The 27,261-nt window shown below is 41.1% G+C and overlaps 4 protein-coding genes across 6 annotated transcripts; 1 reads left to right on the top strand and 3 right to left on the bottom strand.

Annotated features, from left to right (window-relative positions):
• Positions 1-1,231: 1,231 nt before the first annotated feature.
• On the bottom strand, positions 1,232-13,073 carry LOC122839585 (NACHT, LRR and PYD domains-containing protein 3-like). Of its 3 annotated transcripts, none has more exons than XR_006372068.1 (8): positions 11,696-12,056; positions 8,702-10,499; positions 7,921-8,098; positions 6,798-6,973; positions 5,213-5,389; positions 4,667-4,843; positions 3,239-4,005; positions 1,232-3,123 (listed from the first exon to the last, which is right to left on the bottom strand). XR_006372068.1 is itself a non-coding variant. In XM_044131312.1 (8 exons), exons 2-8 carry the CDS (start codon positions 11,973-11,975, stop codon positions 3,831-3,833), a joined length of 2,961 nt encoding a protein of 986 aa, XP_043987247.1. In that variant the 5' UTR covers positions 11,976-11,981; positions 13,033-13,073; the 3' UTR covers positions 1,232-3,830. The 3 variants fall into 3 exon arrangements, 2 of the variants coding, with proteins under 2 accessions (XP_043987247.1, XP_043987248.1); XM_044131312.1 differs by adding an exon at positions 13,033-13,073 and having other exon boundaries at positions 1,232-4,005; positions 11,696-11,981; XM_044131313.1 differs by having other exon boundaries at positions 3,853-4,005.
• Positions 13,074-16,731: 3,658 nt separating this feature from the next.
• Positions 16,732-17,848, bottom strand: LOC122839891 (trace amine-associated receptor 13c-like). Its single transcript, XM_044131903.1, has 2 exons — positions 17,676-17,848; positions 16,732-17,545 (listed from the first exon to the last, which is right to left on the bottom strand). Exons 1-2 carry the CDS (start codon positions 17,846-17,848, stop codon positions 16,732-16,734), a joined length of 987 nt encoding a protein of 328 aa, XP_043987838.1.
• A 2,837-nt stretch (positions 17,849-20,685) lies between these two features.
• Positions 20,686-21,907, bottom strand: LOC122840216 (trace amine-associated receptor 3-like). Its single transcript, XM_044132460.1, has 2 exons — positions 21,735-21,907; positions 20,686-21,499 (listed from the first exon to the last, which is right to left on the bottom strand). The coding sequence occupies exons 1-2, from the start codon at positions 21,905-21,907 to the stop codon at positions 20,686-20,688; spliced, it is 987 nt and encodes a 328-aa protein (XP_043988395.1).
• A 3,311-nt stretch (positions 21,908-25,218) lies between these two features.
• On the top strand, positions 25,219-26,381 carry LOC122840046 (trace amine-associated receptor 13c-like). The gene is made up of 2 exons (XM_044132164.1): positions 25,219-25,391; positions 25,583-26,381. Exons 1-2 carry the CDS (start codon positions 25,219-25,221, stop codon positions 26,379-26,381), a joined length of 972 nt encoding a protein of 323 aa, XP_043988099.1.
• The last annotated feature ends 880 nt before the right edge of the window (positions 26,382-27,261 follow it).

Genomic DNA, 27,261 nt, shown 5'->3' on the forward strand with positions numbered 1-27,261 from the left:
AAGCAACGCTCGACTCTGGCAACACAGATTGCTCTGTGTCCAGGTGGGGAGCAGAGCAGCAGCAGCAGCGAGGCGGTGTGGATTTGACTAGGTGTGTCTTCTTCACGAGGTGTTTTATGCAGCACGGACGTCTTCTTGTTCTTTAGGGCAGTGTGTCCATAGCATAATATTCTGATCTGTACCATCCTTGTAGAAACTGTAAAGACGAGCTCCTCCACATGGAGACAGATCAATAACGGTGACTCAGTGGCCAGGTTACTGCAGCTCACCGTCCGGCCAGTTTCTCTTCTCTGTGTTACCGTTGCAACTGCTGACTGTGAAAAACGACGGGACCGCCGCAGTGTTACCGCGGCGATGAGGTCATTGTTGGTTTCCACATGAATGGCCAAAGAGCCAGCGCTAAGCCAAGATGACCAACAGTGAAGATTCTGTAGAAGCTCAGATCACTGTGTTTGTTCATGCCATGTTTGCTACAGTTGTTGTTTTATCCTCGGCTCTTTGTGTCACAGAGTGTGTATGTTGGAAATGGGAGGCCGAGAGAGACACAAAGAGAGAGAGAGAGAGAGTGTGTGTAGGTGTGTGTGTGTGTCTGCTGTACAGTCATTTATTGTATTAAACATCCTAAACTCCGCTTCTCTGCTCTGCTCTTTTTTTTTTCTTCTAATATTACTTACATTTGATGGTTGCAGTAAAACATTTTTGGTGAACTTCTGCCATCTTTGAGATTGTAGAGATTTCATATAAAAAACAAAACAACAACAACAAAAAAACTGGAACCAAATATTCCCAAAGATGAGACATAACCTTTCTTCCTTAATTACTGTAAACACTGAAATACTTTGGATGTGATTCTGTGGAGCAACTTCTAGTTGTGGTGCATCAGAAATACCAGGACAGGAAACATGGAAGTGACTCAACGTTTGGATTTTTGATGAAAACATTCCAACATTCACAGTGTTGATGAGAAGCTGAGGGGTGAAATGTTTGACCCCCCCACTGTCCCTGAACCCGGTTAAATATACGAGTTCTGACCTCAGCAGAGCAGAGCTGCATGATGAGTCACAGATCCAACACAACCAGAACATCTTTCTAATTTAATAAACCATCATTTAGTCACTGAGCTCATTGCAGCAGCAGATAAAATGACCAAACATCTGTAGAAAATATTATTATGAAAAAAAAAAAAAGACATCCAAAAACTGCATGAGAATGAAGAAAACTGCAGCCTGGAAACTGTTGAATCTGGTTTTATTTCACATGGAACTAAATCAGAGAGAAACTTTCCATTTGAATCGAGTTCAGATCCAAACTCATGAAGCCACTCAGTGGAGCTGATTTTGAATGTGATCTTCATCGATCCAGAGAAACACAACATCAGCAGCGATGGCGAGACGAAGCTTCGTGAAGCACTGAGGTTTTCCCTCCACCTGTTGGACTCGTGAGCCGACGTTCGTTCGCTCCACCGCAACATCGAGTGAACGATGCATGTAAAACAGGCAGCGTGAAAACAAGGTGGTGCCTGAAGTCTTACGCTGAATAAAGAACTAAATCATGTTTGTGATACTAATACCTAAATTATGATTATAGACTTAATCTGTTTATATAGAACAACGGAGGAGAGGATTGTAACTCCTAACCTTGTTGGAAACCTTTGGAGATTATTTTCTATAACTTAAAAATAAAAACCTTTTCTGTGCTCAGGCTCACAGGGCGCAGATGAAACGCTTTATCAGTGGTCAGAAACACATTACAGCTCATTTGTTCTCGACACTTCACATTTGAAAACATCAGAAATAAGCAGGAAATTATAATACAGGATCCTCAGTGTTGTTTCTTTTTTTTGACAAGTAATGATTTATTATTGCTATGTGTGAGCCTTAGGAGAGGGTCCGAGGCCTGGAACAATTTAGTAATTGAATATTATTACTAATTATTGTTGTTAATAGAATACTGTGGAAAAATCCCTCTCTATCAAAACATGGAGTTACAAGAGTAGAAAGCCAATTTAAAAATGCTTATTGGTCCCACAGAAAAACGATAAAAACCCGGAAAATCTGACGTTGTGCTGCTAGCACTTAGCAACAACTCATAGGCAGAAGTGAGAGCGCTGCCCGACACAAATAACCACCCGGCCGGAACACGGTGCGCTAAATAATAAAACAGACTTTAACAAAGCTTCGAGGCAGATATATTTTCCTCGAGGAATTTTCATAATCGAGGAACTCCAGTCACTCGAGGAATCATTTCAGCCCTAGAGGTGCATCGCAAAAAGGCGCTTCAATTAATTGCAAACGCGCACGCAATAAAATCCTAAAATATGAAAATGTGACGGATGAAATAGCAACATTTTGCCATCATTTTTTTTTTTTTTTTTTTAATGCACAAGCAAACTGGCGAAGTGATTCTTGTAGACGCTTCAAACTTCGCCGCCAGCTCCTGCAACACAAGTCTCGATACGCGCTTCATAAAAAAAATCCTCCCGGTGTACTCGACACACGACCAAAACACATCACTAAATGTCAGAAGCTAAATGACAATGTTAAGGTAGAAAAATGTTCATAGAAGGGAGGAAAAAAAGGAAGATGTGGAAAATCAGCTGTGACTCAGTGGTTTAGATAAATACAACCAGCTGGGTGAGACTGCAGCTGATATCTGGTGAGCTTATCAACCTGACCTGATACAACAACAAGCAGAAAGTTTCCCCAAGTGCATATTGTTCAGAACAATGTACATTTATAATAATAACATATCTATTTAGGACACCCACCACGTAGGTAAAACCATGGATTATGATATGTGGCAGCAATAAAGCAATCAATAACTATGGAACTAACACACTATGTTTATCTTGTTTGATAACTAAGGTATATAACTAAGATCTGAATGTTAGAACAGCCTTTTTCCAGTCTGGACCGGCACCATCTGCTCTGATGGAGAGGGAATCAGCCGACCCACGTCTCCTTAATCGGAACATTTTTGAAACTTTAACATCAGATATGAGAAAATTAACAGGATAAAAAAAACATCTTTCATCTCAAAGTTCATCATTGTGAATCTCTTTTCAACCGCCTCTTCGAGGAGGTCATCAGGAGAATCATCAGCGATGCTTCAGATCAGTACACCCTGCAGAGAGAGGAGAGGAGCGACAGAGGAGATCAGTGAGCGCCGCCGGCGTCTCCATCAGCTGACAGTCACTGATGCAGCACATCCAATGGAAAGAGCAGGAGGGACGTCTTACCTCCAGCTCTCATCCTACCATGCTGGAGTGAACACAGTGCACTCCAAGCTCACACACGCACACACACTTAGTATCCTCGGAAGGCTCCATTCACGTAAACAGAGGAAACTCCAGTCCTTGAGGACCGCAGTCCTGCAACTTTTAGATGTGCCTCTGCTGCACCACACCTGAATAGAATAATTAAGGCTCTGGAGAACTGATCTACACAAGGTGGAGATAATTAAGCCATTTCATTCCAGTGTTTTGTACCTGTGGCACATCTAAAAACTGCAGGACTGCGGCCCTCGAGGACCTGAGTTTGAGACCCCTGAGTTAGACTGATCTCAGAGCAGTGACAAAGATGAAGCTGATCAGTTTTTTTCTTTTCAAACAGTCTTAGATCAGATCTAAGATGCTACCACAGATCGAACAATTAAGAGCGCTGTCTCAAGACGTATTGAAAACCTGGCAGCTGGAATCCCTGGAAACAGGAACACAACAAGATTCGACCTCATTGTCCGTGTGTCCAAGCTGCAGCTTTACTGGAAACACTAGAGCTTTGCTTTGATGCTTTGAACTGGGTTTAGGTCTGTACTGCTGACCGTAGCTGGACTCACTCACAACCATCTACTGACCTTACAGACTTCACCAGATCCTTCAGCTGCTGAACATCTGACCTCTTCAGTTTGTTCGAAAGCAAGTCCAGTTGTTTCAGGTGGGAGGGGTTGGACTTCAGAGCCGAGATCAGAGAAGCACAGCTGATCTCTGTCAGCTTGCAGTTCACCAGACTGAATGAACAACACAAGACGAAAGCGGAAGCCAACCAGATGAAGGTCAAGACAATCCAACAGAACCAGTTAAAGATGGCTACTTAATATCAATGACATCATGCTGCTGCTCTCACAAAGACCTGCTTACTTCAACTCTTAAAATGTCAGCTGCACCAGCATACGGGTCGATACAATCTCAGCTTCTGCAGCCAAATTATTCAGTTTTCACAGAAAATAAACTAATTTGGAGGAATTTCAGAGGAAATGTGAACAAATGTAGATTAATGCAGATAAATCTTAATTATTGCGCAGCCACAAAAACATGGAGTCATGGAGAACATTAAACGTAAAACTGTGTTAAAGTGTTTAAAATAAATCAGTGATTATATATTTGTTCCTGTTGCATTTCAGAGGCTGAAATTATTTTTTCTAAACTGGGTTAAATGACCTCTGACCTGCTTCACATGAGAGGGTTTTTTTTTAATACACACTGAGGGTCTGAACGCCGTCCTGTTGTGACCTTAGGTCAGGGGTCAAACTCAGTGACACAGATGGACTGAATTAAACATTCGCTCCAAGTCCAGGAAGAAATTCAGGAGAAATATTTATTAGAGCAGAAGATACAACCTTTCCTCTTCAAATTAATATTACCAAAATATGAAGGGAAATAAACTTGTACCTGAGCTTTCGTATTTTGCAGTCAGGACTCTGTAGAAAACCACAGAGCTCTTTGACTCCAGCATCTTTGAGACGTTTGTTGTAGTTTAGGTTCAGTTCTGTCAGATGGGTCGGGTTGGACTTCAGAGCTGAGGCCAGAGAAGAACAGCTGATCTCTGACAAACCGCAGCTGCTCAATCTGAGTAAAGAATGAAACATGTGAGCTGAAATCAGCTGGATGCAGGTTAAGACTGTAATATGAACAAAGAAATATCCAATAGTTGTTTTGTTTTTTGTTTTTTTACATTTTTTATCCAATCTGACCTTTGACCTTCTCTCTGCAGACGTGGTTAATGCCTGTGAAATTAGTGCTGTGATTGGTTGAATAGGGTGATGGGAAGATGAACTGTTTGTTCTAACTGGGTCAAGCCAGAGAAGAAGGAACCAACTTTTCCATGGAGACTCTCAGTATGGATCACAAAAATATCTACCACATGCCTGTAGCTTTGTGGCAAAGCAAGTTTCACATCAGAGATCTCAGCGCTAAACTAAAAATATGGCTTCTGACCTCAATATCTGTATTTTGCAGAAAGGAGTCTGAAGAAAACCACAGAGCTCCTTCACTCCGGCATCTTTCAGGCCGTAGTTGAGGCTCAGGTTCAGGTCTGTCAGATGGGTCGGGTTGGACTTCAGAGCTGAGACCAGAGAAGAACAACTGGTCTCTGTCAAGCCGCAGTCTTGCAATCTGGAAATAGGTTAAAACATGTGAGCTGAAGTCAATAAATTGCAGGTTAAAACTGAAATGTAAACAAATCAGTAAAAATGTAGGAATGAAATAAATTCACTGACTGTAGAAATCACAGAAACATGATGAACTGGTGTCAGAGTGGGCAGGTTGATATAGTGTATCAACCTGCTGTGTGTAAGACAACAATATCTGGACTAAGTTTCTATAGCAACCTGCTGGTCAGCTCTGTCCTGTCTCCAGCTCTTCTCCTGCTGGTCAGTTTTCACGTGGTTTTAATCAGGCCGTCCCACAGGACTGGTGTAATGACACTGCTGTTCTGAGATTATGGCTTTGTTCCACCAGTAAGACGGTTCTGCATTCTGTGGGTCCATTAAACATCAGACGTCCTAGAACCCAGTCTGGGAACTGGTTAGATTATAACACTGGTTCTGCCAGACCGATGATAGGTGACAGTTCAAATATTAAAGGATTGCTGGCGTCTTTACTAAAAACCGTTAAGGACGTCAGAAGAAAACACGTCTCTGATGTATGGGTCAAATGGTCATGATCTTTGGGTTTTATTTGTTCTTAATGCCACACAGACTGGACTGAACCCTGGCCTGCTGCAGGTGAAACTTTTTGCAGCATTTTATTGAGAGTCACCTCCACCGAGGCCCAGATAAGTCTTGGTGCTCTGCTTCGTTTTCATCTTTGACAGCTTTGAACGTGTGACTATCATCTCTGCAGGAGGTGGTCAGACATTTAAAGCCAATAGGTTCTAAACCTGATGCAGCTCCTCCTGAATTATTCACAGAAGTCTTCCTCAATGTTACCCCAGAGGCCTCCAACACATCACTAACTAGCAGCCAGTAGCTTCCAGAGCCTTTTTCAGTAACTCGCCAAGGGGGTAATAACATAAATGGTCAAGAAAACAACATTTGTCCATCGGTGAAAGAAGACAAAGATAAAGTTTAGTGGCAATACAAATCGGGCTGCACAGTGGTGCAGTTGGTAGAGCTGTTGCCTTGCAGGAAGACGATCCTGGGTTCGATTCCCGGCCCGGGGTCTTTCTGCATTGAGTTTGCATTATTCTCCCTGTTCATGCGTGGGTTCTCTCCGGGTTCTCCGGCTTCCTCCCACAGTCCAAAAACATGACTGTCAGGTTAATTGGTCTCTCTAAATTCTCCCTAGGTGTGAGTGTGTGTGTGAATGGTTGTGTGTCCTGTCTGTTTTCTGTGTTGCCCTGCGACAGACTGGTGACCTGTCCAGGATGAACCCGCCTCTCACCCGGAACGTTAGCTGGGGAGGAACCAGCAACCCTCCTGACCCCATTAGGGACAAGAGTGAACAGAAAATGGATGGATGGATGGGCAACACAAATTTGACAGCAGAAACATCATCTCTAAACTAAAACATGGTTTCTGACCTCAGTTTTTGTATTTTGCAGAGAGGAGTACGTAGGAAACCACAGAGCTCCTTCACTCCAGAATCTTTCAGGTCTTTGTTGCCGCTCAGGTCCAGTTCTGTCAGATGGGACGGGTTGGACTTCAGCGCTGAGAACAGAGAAGACCAGCTGGTCTCTGACAAACAGCAGCTCTCCAACTTGAACACAGAACATATGTTGGTTGAGCCAACAGGATGGAGGCTAAAACTGAATTATGAACAAAAAAACAATAAAAATGTAGAAATGAAATAAATTCACTGCATGTAAAAATCATGGAAACATAATGAACTGGTGTCAGAGTGGGCTGGCTGATATAATGTATCAATCTTTAAGTCACCTGTAGTGTGTAAGACAACAACGTCTGGACTAAGTTTCAGTAGCAGTCATGATTTATCTGCATCCAATCCACTGGAAGCTCATTTTTACTTAAAGCTCCTGAACTGTATGATTAGCAATCCATAGTTTTCTGACCGCATGCCTGATTTATTAGAGATGAACCTGTCTAGGACTAAAGCTAAAGACAAGATCACGATGTTGAGAGGTCAGAGGTGGCTGAAGCTGCAATAAATGAAAATGCTTGTGGAGAAAAAAATATGCTGATGAAAGAATTTATGGGGAAGAAGATGGAGGAGCAATTCTTAAAAGATGATGTGATGGTCAAGTATCACATCAGGCTTCTATTCCTGGCTGCTATTATAGGTGCTCTGTCTTAGCTTCCTCCCTGTTTTCCATGGATTGATTGAAAATTTTAACCTTTCCAGATGTCCCTCCTAACACTAATGTACCTAAGCATTAGTCTTCCAATCCAGCATATTGCACACATTATACACAGGTCACTTGATGACAAGTGTTGGAAGACATCAACTTATTTTCCTCATTCTGGTTCATCAGTCAAAAGCGTTTTAAAGTGAGAAGAACTGAAAAATAATGTTCAGTCTGAAAGTCAGAAATGAGAAAAAGAATTCATTTATGAGGTAAGGCACTTTAGAAATAATACTCTGACAAGAGGTTGTTTTAAAAGATAATACATCAGAATAAAATTATTATTTACAATAAGAGTTAAAATATCAGTGACTGATTGCATTGGGTAAATGGAGAACACAAACCTCAGGCTCTTCACTATGCTGACTGAAGTCTCCAGGATCTCACACAGATGCTTCATCCCAGAGTCTTTCAGTTTGCAGAACTGACTTATTTCCAGTTCAGTCAAATGGAAAGGTTTGGACTGCAGAGCGGAGGCCACAACTTCACATTCAGTCTCTGAGAGCCAACAGCCACCAAGTCTGTGATTAGAGAAGAAATAGCAAGTTGTAATTACAATCACACAATCTGTCATAAACACAGAATAAAATATGATAACGTGCCTCTCTAATGGTCTGTCCATTGTCTCAAAGAAGCAAAGGGTTGGGTGTTAGAAGAAATAGTTGCTTAAGTCATAATGGTCCAAGTTTCCATAAAACCTAAGCAGAGATTTTATAATAACAGCAAAAGATCCTAAAAGGTGAATCATGTGGTAGCAGCCCAATAAGTGAAGAGGTGCTAGAAGTTTAAAACGTGTCTCCGGATGATTGGGTCTTTCATATAAAACAGAGATTTTTCTAGAGTTCTCAGCATTTTCTATTAATTTCAGTATAAGAACTGATAAAAGTGGGATATTTTTTTTAATGATTTTTTTTTTTTTAAATCTCTAAATACCAAACGCTGGAACAGTGCTGTCCTGGATGAGCAGAACATTTAGATATTTGAATGGTTGAAATAGACCAAAGAGTGAAGGAAGATGTTAGAGGCCAAAAACCGTCTAGAAGCAATCTCTTGAAGAATGAAGAAGAAACAGGAGGACATCTAGGCCAAATCAGCATTCAGACCATGAAGACATCTGTACTTACACAGCCTTCCTGCAATTTGTCACAGCTGGAACCAGTCTCTGTCGTCCACCTGCTGTTGCGTTGTACTTCTCTGGGTCCAACTCATCAAGAACCTCCTCTGACATCTGCAGCATGTAGGCAAGAGCTGAGCATTGGACCTCTGAGAGTTTCTTCCGTGACTCCAGGAGCTGTTGAATCTCCTTACAAAATGAGAAGTCACTCATCTCCATCAAACAGTAAAAGATGTTGATGCTTCTATCGGGAGAGATATCATTAGTGTTCATCTTCTTCAGATTGTCGGTGATTCTCTGGATTATTTCTGGGCTGTTCTCTGTCTGACCCATCAGGCCTCTTAAGAGTCTTTGGTTGGACTCCACACAGAGGCCATGAAGGAAGCGAACAAACAGGTCCAGGTGGCCATTTTCACTGCTGAGGGATTTCCTCATAACTTTCATCAGGAGCTCATCCAGTGAGCAGCCATCTGTTCTCTTGAACAGGTTCATGAAAAACATCAAGAAGTAATACAAGAATGAGTGGTTATCTTCTTCCAGGAACATTGCCATTACCTCTGTATTCTTTGTGGTGAAACTGTGGAGCATGTAGACTGCAGCCAGAAACTCCTGGATGCTCAGATGAACAAAGGAGAAAACCGAGGTTTTGCCTATCCCCGTCTCCTCTTTAAAGATCTCAGTGAACACTCCTGAGAAAGAAACATTTTTGATCTCTATGCCACAATCTTGGAGGTCTGAATCATAGAAGATGAGGTTTCCATTTAGCAGCTGCTCCAAAGCCAGTTTTCCCAGAGACAGAACCATCTTACTGATGTCTGGATCTTGTTCAGCTCCTCCATCATACTTTTTCTTCTTGATTTTGATCTGAACTACCAAGAACTTGATGTACATCTCAGTAAGGGTCATGGGCAGCTCTCCTCCCTCTTTGTTTTTCAACTCATCCTCCAGAACATCAGCAGTGATCCAGCAGAAGACTGGGATGTGGCACATAATGTGAAGACTTCGGGATGCTGTGATGTGTGAAATGATCTTGTTGGCCTTCTCCTCATCATCTCTGAATTTCTTCCTGAAATACTCCTCCTTCTGTGAGTCGGTGAACCCCTTGACCTCTATGACCATGTCAATAAACTCAGGAGGGATCTGTTTGGCTGCTGCAGGTCTCGTAGTTATCCAGAGGAGAGCAGAGGGAAAGAGTTTCCCCTTAATGAGGTTAATCAGCAGGGCGTCCACTGAGGTGGGTTCTGTAGCATCAGTCAGGATCTCTTTGTTGTAGAAGTCCAGAGGAAGTCGACTCTCATCCAGGCCATCAAAGATAAACAGAACCTGGAACTGCTCAAAGCTACAGACATCTTTGGTTTTAATAAAGAATTTATGAATTAGTTCCACCAAGCTGAACCTTTTCTCTTTCAATGTGTTCAGTTCTCTGAAAGTGAATGGAAATATGAACTGGATGTTCTGGTTGGTTTGGCCTGCAGCCCAGTCCAGAGTGAACTTCTGTGTTAAGACTGTTTTCCCAATGCCGGCCACTCCCTTTGTCATCACTGTTTTAATTGGTTCGTTTTTTTCAGGTTGGGGTTTAAAGATGTCTTCTAGTTGTATTGTTTTTGGTGGTTTGCTGGTTTCTCTTTCAATCTGTCTGACTTCATGTTTACTATTAACCTGTCCAGTTCCTCCATCCAAGATGTAGAGCTCTGTGTAGATATCATTTAGAAAGGTTTTCTTCCCAGCTTCTGCAATGCCTTCACGGAGACATTGCAATGTGTTCTTCAGATATTCTTTGTGCTCATGTTGACAGCAATCAGCAAAATCTGAACAAATAAGTAAAGATACAAGAGGAAACACTTCAGCAAATTAAGACTCACACTAAATGTATTGTTTTTATGTCAAGTTATTTAAACGAGGGGATCATTGCAACTACAGACCATGAGGAGAATTTAATTCAGATGAAACCTGAGACTGAAAACGGCAGACATGAAAAAGAAAAAGAAAGAGAGAAAATTGTACAACTTTGCCTATTAATAAAAGGACTCCCGTACATGACTTGTGCTGAGCATTCCAACCCATTTTACACAAGACGTCGCCGTGTTCTTTTCATGCTCATCTGCAGAAAAAACTTTTCATAGATTTTGACCCACAGCTTAGCAGAAGGTGTGTCAGATCATAGAGCTCTACATGATCTCCACAAATTGTATTTGCTTAATGGGTAGGACAAACCTGACAGAAAGATTAAGATGAAAGCCCAAAGAAAGGGGAATAATGGTGAATGTGGAATGGAAGTTCTTTGGAGTGAAATGAATTCCCAGAATCAGATAAGTAAAATGATTCATCCTAAAGATAGGTTTTTTTCAAGCAGACATGACGTCATGTCTGCAGAGGGTTGTTATCTAAAGATTTAACCCACAAATTTCATTGCCAGTGGAGTGAATGCAATATTTCTTTCATCTATGGCATACGCCTTTATACACTTACTAATCAATGCTTTAATTGAAGATAGTGTGAGCATTTTAACATGCGCTGTGAGATAAACTAAAAAGAGCCCTTGTACGACCAACCCTAACATCATTAAATTCACAAAGAAGTGAGTCTGTGGTCTGCCTCACATCAACAAACACAGTTTTCCAACTCAACAGGTCTGAGCACAGGTAACATTGACCTTCTCTGCCTTTATGTTGACTCAGACTTTTAGGATGAAAGCTATTGACTAATGAGTTCAACAAAAGTTGACTGATCTAACTGATCAACTATCATTTAATTGATAAGCAGCCATTTTCTTAAAACCCTGAGTTTTTTCGTGCATCGAGATCAACAGCTTCACTGGGCTTCGCGCCCAGATGATGTCTTCTGATGATTCTGGGCATCATGTGGTCTAAAGATCCTGAACCGGTCTTTGCTGAGGGGGAAAGGTTTCTTATCTAATGCACCTCTGGTCTGAAATCCAGAATCCCAAAACTTCTTCTGAGTTTTGGGTTCAGGAGGATATGAAGCTTTCCCGTCTGTTACTGACCTCCAACTGGAGCTTCAGGACTTGGTTCACTGAGCTTCTTCACCAGGTCATTTCTTTTGATCTTTTCCATAATAATCCTCGCAACTGTTAAAGCTCCAGCGGCCTCGTATTTCTGCACCATTAGGTCCACGATGTCGAGCCTCTCCGCCCTCTCCAGCTTGGAGATTTTGATGGGATCGATGCCATTCCACATCTCTCTCTTTAGGTGCCATTTGAAGTTGTCAAATTCATGATCAGCTATATCATCCAGGATGCCAGCAAGTTTTTCCTCCTCACACATCTCGACCTACAACATCATCAGTAGAACAACAAAACATTCAAGAACTAATCAAACTGAAGTCGTCAATAAGAGAACTGATTTGAGCACCAAAAGTTCCTGTCCTCTATACCGACTGTACGACAGTTATTTATAGTTGCAAATAACTGATTTGCAACTATAACTTGCAAATCAGTTATAGTTGATTTGCAACAATAACTGAAGCATCTAATCTGTGCAAAGTAAAGAAAATTTGTATAATTTATGGTAAAATACCGACCTCTGTGGTTGCCACAATTTTACAGTTTTTATTTGATAAAATTCTGGCAACCACAGCTGCTGGTTTTTTACTGTAAATTAGAGGACAGCATGGTTCTCTGCTTACACTGAGTAGTCGGACATATTTAGATTCCTTCCTGCTAGTTATCATTTTCAGAATTGACTATGGCCGACATTACTAATTTATAGTCCGGAAAATAATCTCTGTTCTGAAAGAAACTCTTTCTAGAAACACGAAGTTAAATTTCTCTCAAAATGAGTTTCTGTTTTGACTGCAGCTTTACGAGCGTTCAAAAACTGAGCAGCCCAGACTGAAATGAAAGTTGCTGAATATTTTGGTCTCAAACCACAACACCATGCCTCCGTTTCCTTTCACTTCCCAATTATGCAATACCTTGAGTTTGACTCATAAAAATAAAGCTGGGAGGCAACAAAATATGATTGATGTTCAGATGGTGAGTACTTTTACAGAGCACGACTTGAAAATCAGGCCAAGAGACTCGTTTTTGCCAAGACTGAGTATTTAGAGAAAAATCCTATCATGTTATGCAAGCATAAGTATTTAATATGGATTTTTTTTAAAAAGCCACTGAAGCCAAATAAATAATCTGCTTCTCCTGTTCTTATCATGCCTGACTCACCTGAAGCCCCTCCCGCCATCTCACAGCTAATGCATAATTTCAGTTTGACAAAACTGCAAAAATTGAGTTTTAAAATATTCACTGCGGTCCAAAATGTTCAAAAAGAAGAAACCCTCTCAAGACAGGAGGGAAACAAGATGAATGTGCAGGTAAACACTCACCCTGATCCAGATTTTTGGTTCTCCTTCTGCTCTGCTCACAAATGGAGTCTGAGCCGAATAAACCGGTTTCTCCTGATCTCATGATGCCTGACCCATCGACGCCCCCTTCTTACAGAATAGGTGTGTACATCTGTGTTGAAACATGTTAGAAATCCTCTCTGATAATCTTTGATGTACAAGAAAACAAATGCAGCTCATCAAGTCCAGACTTAACCTGAGATGCTCTGCAGAAACACCAGTCCTTACGAACCTTATGTTTTAATCTACTTTCTAGTGCAAACAGGTGAGTGCACTTAAAATACGACCAAACTAACTTACAAGTAACTTTTCAGAAAGATATAGGAATTTGGTTTAAGCACAGAATTCATTAATATTGATTTAAAAAGTGCTATTTGCACTGGCAGATTATTTCACTTAAAATATGAAAAATACCTTGTTAAAAGACTTATAGCAAGACATTCTTTGTGTTTAAAACACATTTTTAGGATTTGAGTCCATCTACATTGCCCCCTAGTTCAATCCAACAACATACAATAAAAACAAGACTAATAATAATAATAATAATAATAATAATAATAATAATAATAATAATAATAATAATAATAATAATAATAATGCCTTATAAATAAACCCAATTTAATTCATTTAACATCTTGAAAAAATGTTCAAAATGCTTTTAAAATGAAGCATGCATTTTTCTTAAATGAATGTTGTAATTTGTGTAAAAGCTTGATTTTATTCCTCATGCAGGCCTGACAGTCTGTTAACATTTTGGTCATTTTTTCCTAAAGAATTAGGGCTTTTAAAAAAAATAAATTTATTAAATGAAGTCAAATAGTTCAACTTGTATGTTGAACTGTTTGACAGATTCTCACCTCCATATCCCATCCAGTGCTAACAGGGCAGGATGAACAGGGTTAAGATCATATCCGCTGTTAGCCTCTGGGGTTCATGTTACATAACCAGTTTGACACAGTATTTAACATTTAACATTTAAAAGGTTAAATGTCTGCCAAGTTACAATAGATTTCAACTTGCCAGAGGCATTTAAGATCTTTATCAGTTTCTCACACTGTTGTGCAAGAATTGATTGCATCGTTTCTGTGCCAGTTTGGGCAAAGTTCTTGTTGTCACACAGATGGCCTCACATTTGACTCTAGAATGTTTTTGCTATTGCAGAGTGAATGATCTGACAGTGCTATAGCTGTAAAATGTGGCCCAAGCCAATAACTTCTCTCTTTTGTCTCCCATCCACCGTCTGGTAAAAAATAATCAATAATCTATATGAGAGAAAATCATTGAGCGTAAAATGTTCAGAAATAAATTAATACAGGAAGAAGACACTTATTTATATATGTTGATTTTAACAAGTTGTGGATGGTCTTTTAATGTAGCCGCATGAAATATATTCTTATTTTATCTACGTGTTGCAGTGTTATTAAATGAAAATAATATATGTAGTCATTTTAATTATACTTTTAAGATGTGTATTATTTATTGATCTCATTACTTTTACCTTTTAAAAGTTCTAACATAGACTGGGTTTGATCCAACATCGATTTGTTATTCCAGGACGAACCTATGCTGCCATCAAGTGGCCGGATTTGGCAATTACACTTTTCATTTGGAAGTTGAAGTTTAACATTTTGACCTGCAGGTACCAAATGAGGTTAAAATAGTTTTAGTTTTCACCATAATATGTGTAAGAAAAATGTAATATAGATGAAAATAGAGCTTGAATAGACCATGAAATATGGCAAATAATCTGTTTTTAGCTATCAAATAAAATTGATGCATCAGATTTCACACTAAGGTGTGAATTGAGAATAGGTCAAGAAGATCAGAAAACAGAGAGTTTCCTCCTTCCACTAAACAGCAGGAGAAACTGTTCTGAACAAGGCTGCAGAAATCTGTATTTCAGCACAAGTTTTGCTTGACCTAGACCAGGTGTGGTAATCTAAGAAGCGTCTTATTTAAACTTCTTAGATCCAAAGGATCCAAAAGACCTGGGATAGAATTTCACCTAACATTGTACTACAAAATACTTTATTATAACAATCAACATTTTTGTTTAGAAATAATGGAACAGCAACAAAACAAGGTTTTTCTTTACATTAGGAAAATAAATCTTTGTGGTAACAGAAGAGGAACCACAATGCAAAAATAAAATGAAAATTCTCCCCTCACTAGACATGTTTTCTTGTTCTTTCTTTATTTTCAGTTTTCAAATAGAACTGTTCTTACGAAGGACAACAAGAAAGAAGGAATTTTCTTCCTTTCAGTTTTTTTTTTAAAGTTCAGTTTTTTTTCTTAAACAGCGTAAGAAGAAGATGAAGACGAAGAAGAAGTCTTCTTCTTCACAACAAAGTGATTTGTTGTGTTAAGTGTAAGACACTTTCTCCACTAAAGTGGAACTTTCCACTTTGGTCAATGATTTCAGTGGGAATCAACTGGCCGACAGTGGCAGAAAAACGACTATTACGTTTTTGTTTCTGAGGCAATTTGTTTGTCTTTAAAACTGAACTGCAGTTTGAACGACAACTTTTGCCCCACACATCTACCCAACAGCTGAAAAGAGAAGCAATGTTGTTGAGAGATGTCGTAGATGGGAGGAGAACCAGGGGACCGCTTTTCTAGAGGTTACCATAGGGTAATCCCTCTTCCATTTGGTACAAGTGTTTTTACTGTTTTTACTGTATCTGTGTTGCCACCAAACGAGTCGAGCCAGACTAACACAGCTTCCAGTAAACATGATCTTTCCCACTCTTTGCCCAAGTCTGGTGACAGTTCTCTCTCTCTCTCTCTTTCTCTCTCTCTCTCTCTCTCTCTCTCTCTCTCTCTCAGTTCCATCAGAACTGGGGAGATTTCCATTGGGGAAAAGTGTTTCCCTGGATTGTGAACTGCTCTATGTCAGTGGTCCCCAACCACCGGTACCGGACCAATTGGTACCAGGCCGCGCAAGAAATAATTCAATATGTCCGTTCTATGTGTTGAGTCTGGAGGAGCTTTAATTTTGAAAATCCTAAAGAAGAGGGTAAAGTACTTCCATTGACAATTCATAGTGTTTACTACATCTTCTCCACAACCACGTATCTCAGCAGGTTCACAAAAATAGAAACTAAAATCAGAACCACAAAGCTTGTGTTGAAGCAACAAGTCTGGATGTTTTCGTCAGGATTGGACCTTGGACTTAGTGGAGTGTTATATGAACGTGCGAGAGAAGTTCTAGGTCCCCTTGTCTTTGTTTATCTTTCTTTAACTCTGCTGAGATGTTTTGTGGATCCATGTGTGACTCGTTGTTCCTGTCATCATACTGAGGCATGACTGTACTTTGATGTTTGAAATCATGACTTCATTTCTTTAACAGGAGTGTTTATACATAGTTTATATGTCACAGTTGGACTACCATGCACTTTCACATTTATGAGATATTAGACATTTCTCAAAGGGTATTAAGAAATGTAAAGGAGTGTTGTCTTATTGCTTCATAATTATGAAATAATAATAAGAAAAACTACTGGTGCCAGAAACAAGTAAAACAACTTCATTGGAAATCAATGGCTGCTAGTTGTAAATATGTGATAAAATGGATTCCAACTCTTTTTATTCTGGATGGGCCACACTTTTAACCTTTCTAAAGCTTTTATTTTTTTTTGCACAATATATATATTATTATTTTTATGGTCATTTCTATCTATTTTACAATACACTAGAGTCACAAGAGCCAGGAAGCAAAATTTGGAAAGTGACAATGAGCTTTACTGCTTTTCTAAACCAAGGATAGAACAGTGCATAGATCACAGGGTTCAGAGTGGAGTTGAAATAAAAGAGGAAGACCGAATATGACGCGTATCTGTCACTGAGCAGATCCTCTCCTGCCAGGGAGAGACAGTAATACGGACAGTAACACATTAGAAAAACCACCACGAGAACACCAAGAGTCCTGGCTGCTTTCAGCTCCGATTTCTTTGTCATATTCACTGAAAGCTGCAGAGTGACGGCCGTGACGTGAGCGCGCATGACGCGGGCCTGAGACACGGCCGCCACAAACACTCGCATGTACAGCACTATGATGACTGCAACTGGAACGACGAAGCTCACGATGAGGTCAACGGTTCCTGAGATAAAGTCAACAGAAATTAGACAGTCTCCCACGCATGATTTATGCCTACCGGGCTTTACTAAGTCATCTAATACCACAAGGCAGCCATAGATAACAGAACAAAGCCAACACAGACAGACAACAGCTTTAACTCTTCTGTCTGTGACTCTGGTGGGATAACGCAGAGGGTCACAGATGGCCACATAGCGGTCGACCGATATGAGAACCATGTCTCCGACTGAAGCAGAGGTGATGACAAAGGACAGAGAGTTATACACAGAACAGGTGAGATCGCCAAGAAACCAGCAGCCTGTGTTCCGGATGATTTCTGCAGGCATCAGCAGGAGACCCAGGAGGAAGTCTGAGACAGCCAGTGAGAGGAGGATGGTGTTAGTGGGTGTGTGAAGCTGCCTGGACAGAGGCAGAAAATCAATTTCAAATCGATAAATGCTGGTTTTACAATAGAACAGCTTTGTACAAACTGCAAAAACAATTCAAACAATAATAATAATAATAAGAAGAAAAAAGATTAAATCACTACTTGAAATGGGAGACCGAGATGATGACGAGCAGGTTGAGAGATGCTGTCAGCAAAGAAACAGAAGGCAGAATGATCTGAGGGAGCACGGCTTCAGTCCAGGTCGATCCAGGCTTCCTGCAGGAGGAGTTGGTTAACTCTGGAAAGCAGAGTTCTTCTCCAGTCTCTCCCTCCATCTTCAGATGTACGCAAAACAATCAGCTGCAAAGTCTGATTATATACCTGATGAATGTAACTCCTCCTTTTTTCCCTTCATCCTCTCTCTCTTTCTGTATTTTGTGTAGTTTGTCAGTATTAGTGAATAGTTTTCTGATATTTGCAGACTATTAGATTCAAGGTACAACAGTCCAACAGCAAACATTGATGTTAAGGCCTGTCACTTCACTCTGTCTGTGTCTATCCCTCTAGGATTCTTTTCTCACTAGCAGCAACACCTATAAGTGTACACTTTGTCTGGCATTATACTTGATCACCAGAAACTTGGCTATTTTATAGCACAGAACAGCCCAGGAGCTGCATTGACTCCAATTTAAAAACAAGCATTTACTTTCACCTCATAGGAGGCACAACAGTTGCAGAAGAAAATGATGTTGAACATAGTCTAGAGATGAAGGATGTGTGGTGTCTGCAGGGATACTAGCTGGCCATATCCTGACCCTAGACCTGTACAAGTCCAGGATGGAGAGAAGGTCACCCCAAGCAATCCTCTCTGCAGAACTTATTGTTTGTTGCATTTTAGGCCTTTCCTGTTCTGTGAATTAACTAGAAGTGGTCGTGCACTGAACAGGCTAATAGAATATTGGCAGTGTAGAAGATCACCAGCAGCTCCTTCGGCAGGTTGTACTTCTTGAGTTGCCTCTGGTTGCACCCAGTCTTTACTGGCTCTTCCTCCAAACAGTGTCTGTGTGTGAGAATCACCTGAGAAATGGTGGCTCCTAGGAACTGGAGGAGATTCACTTTAAACAGAGTTGTTGAGGATGATGAGAGTTCGGTGCAAGTCCACCGTCATCTCCGGTCTTGACAGGTTAAGCTCCAGGCGGTTCTGACCGCACCAGTGGACCAGCATATCCAGTCTGTGAGCAGACTCATCACTGTCCTGATGGATCAGACCAATGGCAATGGAGCCATGTGCAATCTTCATGAGTTTCACTGACTGATCTGCTGAGGTTTGGTCATTTATGTACAGAAAGAAGAGTAGTGGGGAGAGAACACATCTTTGGGGAGCGCCTGTGTTGGTGATTCTTGTGCAGAAAAGAAAAGATGCTCCCCCGCTGGTGATCCACTGACGGGTCGGAGCCGGCGCTGTGAGCTGGTGAGCTCCTGGTGGGGAAAGGCAAATACCAAAGGGTGGTGGTGTTGAAGATTGAGCTGAGGTCCAGAAACAGGATCCTGGTGTACTACCCTGCCTGGTCAAGTACACAATTTATAGACCCCAAGTTTACTGAATCACCTGCTCACATGTTTACCCAATAAGCAAACTGCAGGAGGTCGAACAGAGGAAGTGTGTTGTCTTGCCTCAACACCAATCGCTCAAAGGATTTCATGACCACAGGCATCATTGTGAAATGTCTAACTTAATTTAATCTTGCTGTGGGGCGTGTGGTGGGGACCTGGATGATGGTGAAAGGCTTGAAGTAGGAAGTGACCTCACACAGCTCCAGAGACATGTTATAGATCTGGGTGGAGATGGTGGCCTGTCGTTGAGCGCAGGCTTCCAGGAAAAATGATAAGATCGCATCAGATCCTGGGGCTTTTGTGATCTTCTGAATCTATTAACATCTTCCTCGCTAATCTTTAGTGCTGGCAGGAGGTCAGGAGGTGAATGGTGTGATTAGCTGTCAGCTGGTTTTAGCCATACAAAACCACTTAAAATGAAATGAGCTGTGAGCTCTGCTTTGCTAGCAGAAATTACATTTCTTAAGTTTGTCAGGTTTTTACCATCAAACAATGTTTCCATTGTGTTCATTCTGCTGGCTGTTTCAATCCTTGCTGTCAGTCTTCTGCATAAAGGGGAGTAAACCTTTAACTTTTCACAACATCCGTGTAATAAGACTGAATGCAGTATGTTCCTGATTTTTTCCAAGTCTCAGTTGTTTGGAAACTAAACCAAACAATTTTACAAGCTGGAAGGATTGATCTGTTGGACTGTCAATGTTGCAGCCTCAGGCGAAGCCTTTTATTTTCATAGAAACACTGTTCAAACGGTGACACACTTAGCAGGCTCTTGTGAAAGTGTAGATAGCTAACATCTTGTCCTCTTCCTGAAAAATGGCCCATGTCTTTTTTTTTGTTTTGTTTGTTTGTTTGTTTTACCTAGCTCATCTTTTGGCAAAAAATGACCCAGGCCATTAATTTAGGAAGGTGACAGTCTGTCGATATGCCACAGACAGGAACCTTCACAATTTTAGCCGTTTTAAACTTCAAGAGTCAGAGAAAACGGACAGTTTGTCTGATTAGCTGTTAGCCTTCCACTGCCCCGGGGTTTTCTTCATGTCTTTTATAAATTCACTGTAACATGGCATAGTAGGGGAACTATTACTGAGAAGAAGTTCACAGAACCTCACTTCAAATTATCTAGTCGTTTTACCTTATCTAAAGTACCTATATATATATATATATATATATATATATATATATATATATATATATATATATCTATATATATATATATATATATATATATATATATATATATATATATGCGATCTGCTGTGATTACATTCCTAAGAGCAGGACATGTACTGGCCTGCTTGTGTTTCAGACCTGGCAGATCAGAAAAAATGAGACAAAACGTTTGTAAAACACCTTTAATTTTAATAATTTTTGTTTGGTGATTCCAAAGGCCAGAATGTTGTTAAAAAAACACATCCAGAGCTCAAGGTGGCAATTCAACAACAAAATGAATTTAACAAGTTGCCGTCTGGCCGTCACGGATGTGGAAACACTCCTGACGACGTCTGGTTTTCCATCATTCCTTTCAAGTTTGTGTTAGTTATGAAACTGTGGTCACAGTTTACTGTATGTTAGCCTCACAGGAGCCGGGCCGCAGTATCTGAAAAGTGATGATGAGTTTGGTAGCTCTCCTGAACCAAGGGTAAAACAACGCATAAATCACCGGGTTCAGACTAGAGTTGAAGTAAAACAGAAATATGACGTAGGATGCAGACGAGTCGGTGAGCAAGTCTTCACCTGCAAGGGAGACACAGTAATATGGACAGAAACATATGAGGAACACCACCATCAGAACCCCCAGGGTCCAGGCTGCTTTTAGCTCAGATTTCCTCGTCAGACTAACGGAAAGCTGGAGGGAAACAGCGGTGACCTGAGAGCGCATGGCGCGGGCCTGAGAGACGGCCACCACAAACACTCTCATGTACAGCACAACGACGACTGTGACTGGAGCAATAAATGTAACAACGAGGTCAAACGTTCCCAAAACGTAGTCAACCACAATGACGCACTCCCCATAGCAGGAGTTATGTTGCCCCGGCTGAGTTAAGTCGGACTTCACAATGACACTGCTGTACAGAACAGAGCTGAGCCAGCAGAGACACACGCAGACTTTAACTTTTCTCTCCGTGACTGTGGAGGAGTAATGGAGAGGGTCGCAGATCGCCACATAGCGGTCCGCTGATATGAGCACCATGTCGCCAACCGAAGCAGAGGTGACGATGTACGATACGTAATTATACAAGGAACACATGAGGTCGCCAAAAAACCAACAGGCTGTGCGTCGCATGATTTCACCCGGCATCAACAGAAGACCCACCAGGAAATCTGACACAGCCAGAGAGAGGAGGAGGATGTTAGTGGGTGTGTGGAGCTTCCTGCAAGGAGACAGAAACACTTCGTTACAACACATCCTACACATTTGAATTGTTTTTCTTTTGCTGTTTTGTTTAAGATAACGTGAAACATCTTCACTTTTAGAAATGAGATAAGAAACACTATCGGCTCCAGTTCTAGTCATTACAACCAAATGCCATTTTCTGTCCAAATCCACAGCAGGCAAAAGAATTAAACCAAAGCAAAGAAAATGTGATCCAAGGAATCTGACTGTGCCTGAAGTGAGAGACTGAGATGATGACGAGCAGGTTGAGAGCCACAGTGAGCAGAGAGATGAAGGACAGCATGGTGCGAAGGAGCACCGTTTCAGTCCAAGAAGATGTAGGTTTTTTGCAGGAGGTGTTGAAGAGATGTGGGAAGCAGAGGTCACCTCCAACCTGGCTGTCCATCTTTGAAATCAGAGGAGAGCTCAAGCTGTGGCTTTTCTCCAAACAATTCTTGATTTTATGCCTCCTACCTCCTCACTCCTCCCCTTTGCTACCTTCCTTCTTCCATTGGACAGACTGTACAGTAGAGACTAGACATGTTGCATGCACCTCCTTGTCTGCCTTTCTCCATACCATGATGGACCCATCACTCTGAAACAGGGTCACTATGGACTCATCAGACTACATGACCTTCTTATGGCTCCATGATCCAATCTTCATGCCTGCTTGCAAACTAAAGCCTTTTCTCTGGTTAGTCTCACTGATTAGTGGTTTTCTTATGGCTACACAGCTGTTCAGCCCCAGTCCCTTCAGTTGCTCTTATTTTCACTGTATCGCCCTGATTTCAACAAACAATAAAGCGATAGTCGATCATGATCATTCAGGATTTTCTTCTGAGCACATTTCTGTTCTGCCTACAAAAACAAATGTGGCAATTATTAAAAACTCAAGAGTTGAGAAATGGAAAACCCTTGTCTATAATGGTCCGGTCATGAGGACTTAAAGGGACACTGAGTTCACAAAACAAGTTTCATACATGGACTCCAAATGCATTAACAGACAAACAGCCACTGTGACCTAAACATGCCTACATCAGGAAGATATAATGTAAACTTTGAAGACAGTGTGTGTTGGCCAGGACCCTAGAAAAGGGGGTGCTGTCCAACAATCGGGGGCACTTCACTATGACTGGGCCAAGATTTCCTTGCAGTCCGGTCATGCTGACTTAGGCTGCAGTATTGTAATGAAGCTTTGCTGTCCAACCAAAGTCTAAAGCATGTAGAGTCTTATTCCTGCAACATCACCTGCATCCATCAGAGACGAGCACTGCAGCAGCTCTAGCTCGTCCAGGAGGACTGGCCTCTGGTGGTACAGGGTCTTAAGCACAATGCTAATTAGGGGCCCCTCTTCCTGTTAAGAACATCACTGCCACTAACAGGGCTTCAACACAAATTTGGTGGAATATGGAAGAAGGAGCCAAGCATTGAGATACTGGATTTTACATCACGTGACTTGTCGTGCATGACTCAGGTGTCATTGCTATGCATTCAGCACAGGCAGCTGCCACAGACTAGCTGGTCTGTGGAGGAACAGCTTATTCTGCTCTCTCTCAGCCTTACTGATAACTTTGCCTGAGTTATTTTTAAAGTGACAGTTTAGTTATATTTACATTTTCGACATCATAGCTGGATTACTACAAACCTAAAGGACCGAGGGATTTTCTTACTTTTATTTTTACCTTACGTTTCTTCATCTCCAAGTTGAACCAGGACAAAATGCCTCCGGCCGACCCCAGAGACCTCAGCAGTATAACACAACGACTTCAGTCTATAGAAATGAAGATCAAACTGCTGGAGGAGAATTTTGAAATCAACGCTAACCGTGGAAATGATTCAACTCTTCCTCAAAACAACAGAGAGGTCGTTGGCCTTGCATCAAGCAGCCCACCCTGGAACGCTCTGGGGTGCCAAGCTGAAGCAAAAGTCTCACTGCAGATCCGATGAGACGACTGACAGGGAGAACCCCTCACCTGGACAAATCGGCACGGCCGGCTCTGAGCCGAAACCCACCTTCAACTTCAACACCTGCTCCACCGAAGAAAAACAAACAAGCAGCTGCAACCAAAACAGCTCCACCGACTCCCAAGGACAGAGCGACCAGCCCAAACCTCAAAACATTCTGGCTCCGTGGGAATCCCACTGAAAAACAGATTTTCTGCACTCCAGCCTGAGCCTCTGAGTGAAACCTCACTTTCAAACATCAACAATGAGGCAAGACCAACACATCCACCCCCCAAGGCCCTAAAGGACAAAGCGACCACCAGGAAAATGAAAGGTACGCCAAAAGTGCTTATTGTTGGAGATGAAGCAGTAAATGGAATCAGTCACGTCTGCAACCCCGAGAAAACCAGAGTGATTTCACTCATGTTACAGACCTCACTACAATTTCTTAAGTGAGAATAGAAAACATAAAAAAGGAGGAGGCGTGGCTTCAATATTTAAGAATAACGTAAATAGTAGTAAAATCTCTTTGGGTCACTTCACCTCTTTTGAGTATCTTGGAATTGAGATTAAAGAACTCAAACGAACTTTAACACTAACTTTATACAAAACTCCAACATTTGTGGAAATTTTCTTTACTGACTTGAATGAGCTTCTATCTCTCATAGTATTGATTATGATTGTTTAATAATGGTCGGTGATTTCAACATTCATGTTGACAACTCCCAAGACAGAGAGGCAAAAAAGCTTTCTAATATCTTAGAGACTAAAAACCAGCCTGTTTAGGATTGTATTTGAAATGTAATCAAATATAAATTTATTGATGGAACTTGACTTAATGTTCTGTTTTGATTGTTGATTCTGTGTTACATTGTGTTTATGTGTTTGATTTGATGTAAAGCACTTTGAAATGCCTTGCTGCTGAAATGTGCTATACAAATAAAATTTGATTGATTGATTGATTGATGGATTGATTAAGTCAGAAATATCTATGTTTGGAAAATTGAGACAATCATGCAAAGAATCTGATAAAGGGATGCAGAGTTTTGCTAGTTGCTTCTGTAGATGACAATAGCTGAAGTCAGTTGTATCGAGGGAGAAGAGGAAGGGTGAGAGGACAGATCTGGATGACACAGGCTTTGAACATCCTCAGGCTCACACCATCAGGGCCTGCAGTTTTTCCAGGCTGGATCCTCACCAGCTGTCTTCTAACATCTGCCGTGATGATTTGAGGTGACCTGCTGAAGGATATTGGAGGGTCACTGGGAAGGACAGGATGGAAGGAGGTGTGAATGTGAGAATCACATGGGGATGAAGGACTCTGAGAAGGAAGAGGGGAGAGTGGGTGGACAGCATCAGTGGTGTTGGGAGTGCAGGCTAGGCATGTAGGGGCAACGGGGTCAAATATGTGAAAAAATATATTGTGTTCATTGGCCAGTGAGTTCAATGTCATGAAGAAAATATTGCATGAATATATAAATATGTAATAATGTTGTAGTGGGATAGAAATATTGGTATTCATTAAGATTTTAAAGTCTCCTTTAAGCTTTCAGTTTTCTAGTCTTAGCAAACTGAACCATTCTAACAAGAGCTGAAATTGTTCAGTAGAAATTAAGATCAAGAGAGAAACCACAGACACTCTGTTGACGTGACATTACCAAGTGGACGTTGCTATGGATGAGGCAGGTAGGGAGGAGCTGTTGTTGTGAACTGTGACATAAAGAGGAGTTACAATCACAGAGTTGTCTCGGCTCTGATCTTTCAGGGTCTCTGATGATGGAGGTTCATGATGAAGAACTCTGCTTTCCTCAACTCCTCAACACCTCCTGTAGAAAACCAACAGTTCAATGGCTCAAAGTTGTGATTCTGCAGTCTCTGCTCTCTTTCAGCTGTGTGTTTTCTGTGACTCTCAATCTACTTGTAATCATTTCAGTCTCCCATTTCAGGCAAGGAAGCCATTATTTTCTGTGTGTGATGATGATGATGATTTTCCCCGACAGCAAAGGAGCATAAACTGTGTCATGATTTTATTTATTGAAATTAAATATTCCATCCAAACTGTAGATTCATACGAGTTTTGCTTGGTCACTTTTACGTCTTTCAGTGCTTTTGTTTATTATTCTGTTTTCCTTCCCAGGCAGCTTCACAAAACCACCAACTTCCTGCTCCTGTCTCTGGCCGTATCAGATTTCATGGTGGGCCTTGTTGTTTTCCCAGGTGAAGCTGTCAAACTAACATCTTGCTGGTTTCTTGGTGATGTCATGTGTTTACTGTACATGCATATTGTCAGTATGATAGTTTGTATCTCAGTTACAAATGTCGTACTGATATCTGTTGACCGCTATGTGGCTATATGTTACCCTCTGCATTATCACAGGAGAATCACTGTGACAAGAATACGACTGTGTATCAGTCTCTGCTGGATTTATTCAGCTTGCTACAGCGTTTCGTTTCTGAAGGATAATGTAAGTGCAAAAAAGGCTTCTTGTCATGGAGAGTGTTTGTTTTCAGTTGACTTCAGTTCTGCAGTTGTGGATTTTATTTTAGCTTTCATCACTCCAGTTACCATCATCATATTTCTCTACACCAGAGTGTTTGTAGTTGCCGTGTTTCAGGCCCGAGCCATCCGCTCCTCTGTTGCTGCTGTGTCCCTGCAGCGTTCAGTAAAAGTACAGAGATCTGAGCTGAAAGCAGCCAGGACTCTTGGTATTTTAGTCGTTGTGTTTCTAATATGTTTCTGTCCATATTACTGTGCTTCTCTAGGAGGTGATATGTCGTTCAACACGTCTGCTGCTGTGCTGTGTGCTTACTGCATTAACTCTTCTCTTAACCCTTTAATCTATGCCATGTTTTATCCCTGGTTTAGAAAATCAATTAAACACATTGTGACACTGAAAATATTCCATCCTGGCTCCAGTAAGGCTAATATACTGTAGATAAATATTGAACTGTGTGAGTAAATAAAATCTTCTTCCACATGTTAAAAGTCTTCACAGCATTTAATTGCATTGTGTGTTGAAAACCAATCAAATAAAAAGTTTTTACCCACTTGGATGGCTTACGTTTTTTATTGCTTTTACAAATAATAATGATAATGGTCAACAAAACTGGGCTTTAAACTTTGTTTCTCCAAAATATCTCTTTCAAGTAAAAGTGAAAAGCAATTTTTGCAAAAAATAAAAATAATGAACATGAAATAAGTGACTGAATAGTGAAGCATCACCACAGCACGATGCTGCCACCACCATGCTTTACAATGCTAATGATGTGTTTATGGGGATGTGCATGTGTCACAGTTTCATGTTTAGATTGCAGTCGAGTTTTGGTTATGAATAACTGTAACAATTGCTCAGGGCAATCATTAATAAAGATAGTAATTTAGATTAAAGTTATCAAGTTGGTGCACCACCTGATTATCAGGAAAATAATAACCAAATAGGAATAATAATAACCTGCTGAGAAGGCTGGAATCGTTTGGAGTGCATCGAGCGCTCCCTCCTGCCATAAAATCCAAACCACTGTTTGGATCAATGCCACATCCCCTACTGAAGCAGAGTCAACCACAGCCAAGACCATTCATCTGGGAAAACAGACTCAGTTCTCTCCTGCTCCTGTTCCTAGACCAGGGGTGGGCCCTCCTGGTGCTCGAGGGCCAGTGTCCTGCAACTCTTAGACGTCTGCCTGATCCAAAACACCTGAATCCAGCAGCTGAATCACCTCCCAAGTTTAGTCAGGTTCTCCTCATTATTTGGAGAACCTGAGTCAAATAATGACCTCATTATTTGACTCAGGTGTGTTGAAGTAGAGATACATCTA

The sequence above is a fragment of the Gambusia affinis genome, linkage group LG11, assembly GCF_019740435.1.
Source record: "Gambusia affinis linkage group LG11, SWU_Gaff_1.0, whole genome shotgun sequence".
NCBI classification, from domain to species: domain Eukaryota; kingdom Metazoa; phylum Chordata; class Actinopteri; order Cyprinodontiformes; family Poeciliidae; genus Gambusia; species Gambusia affinis.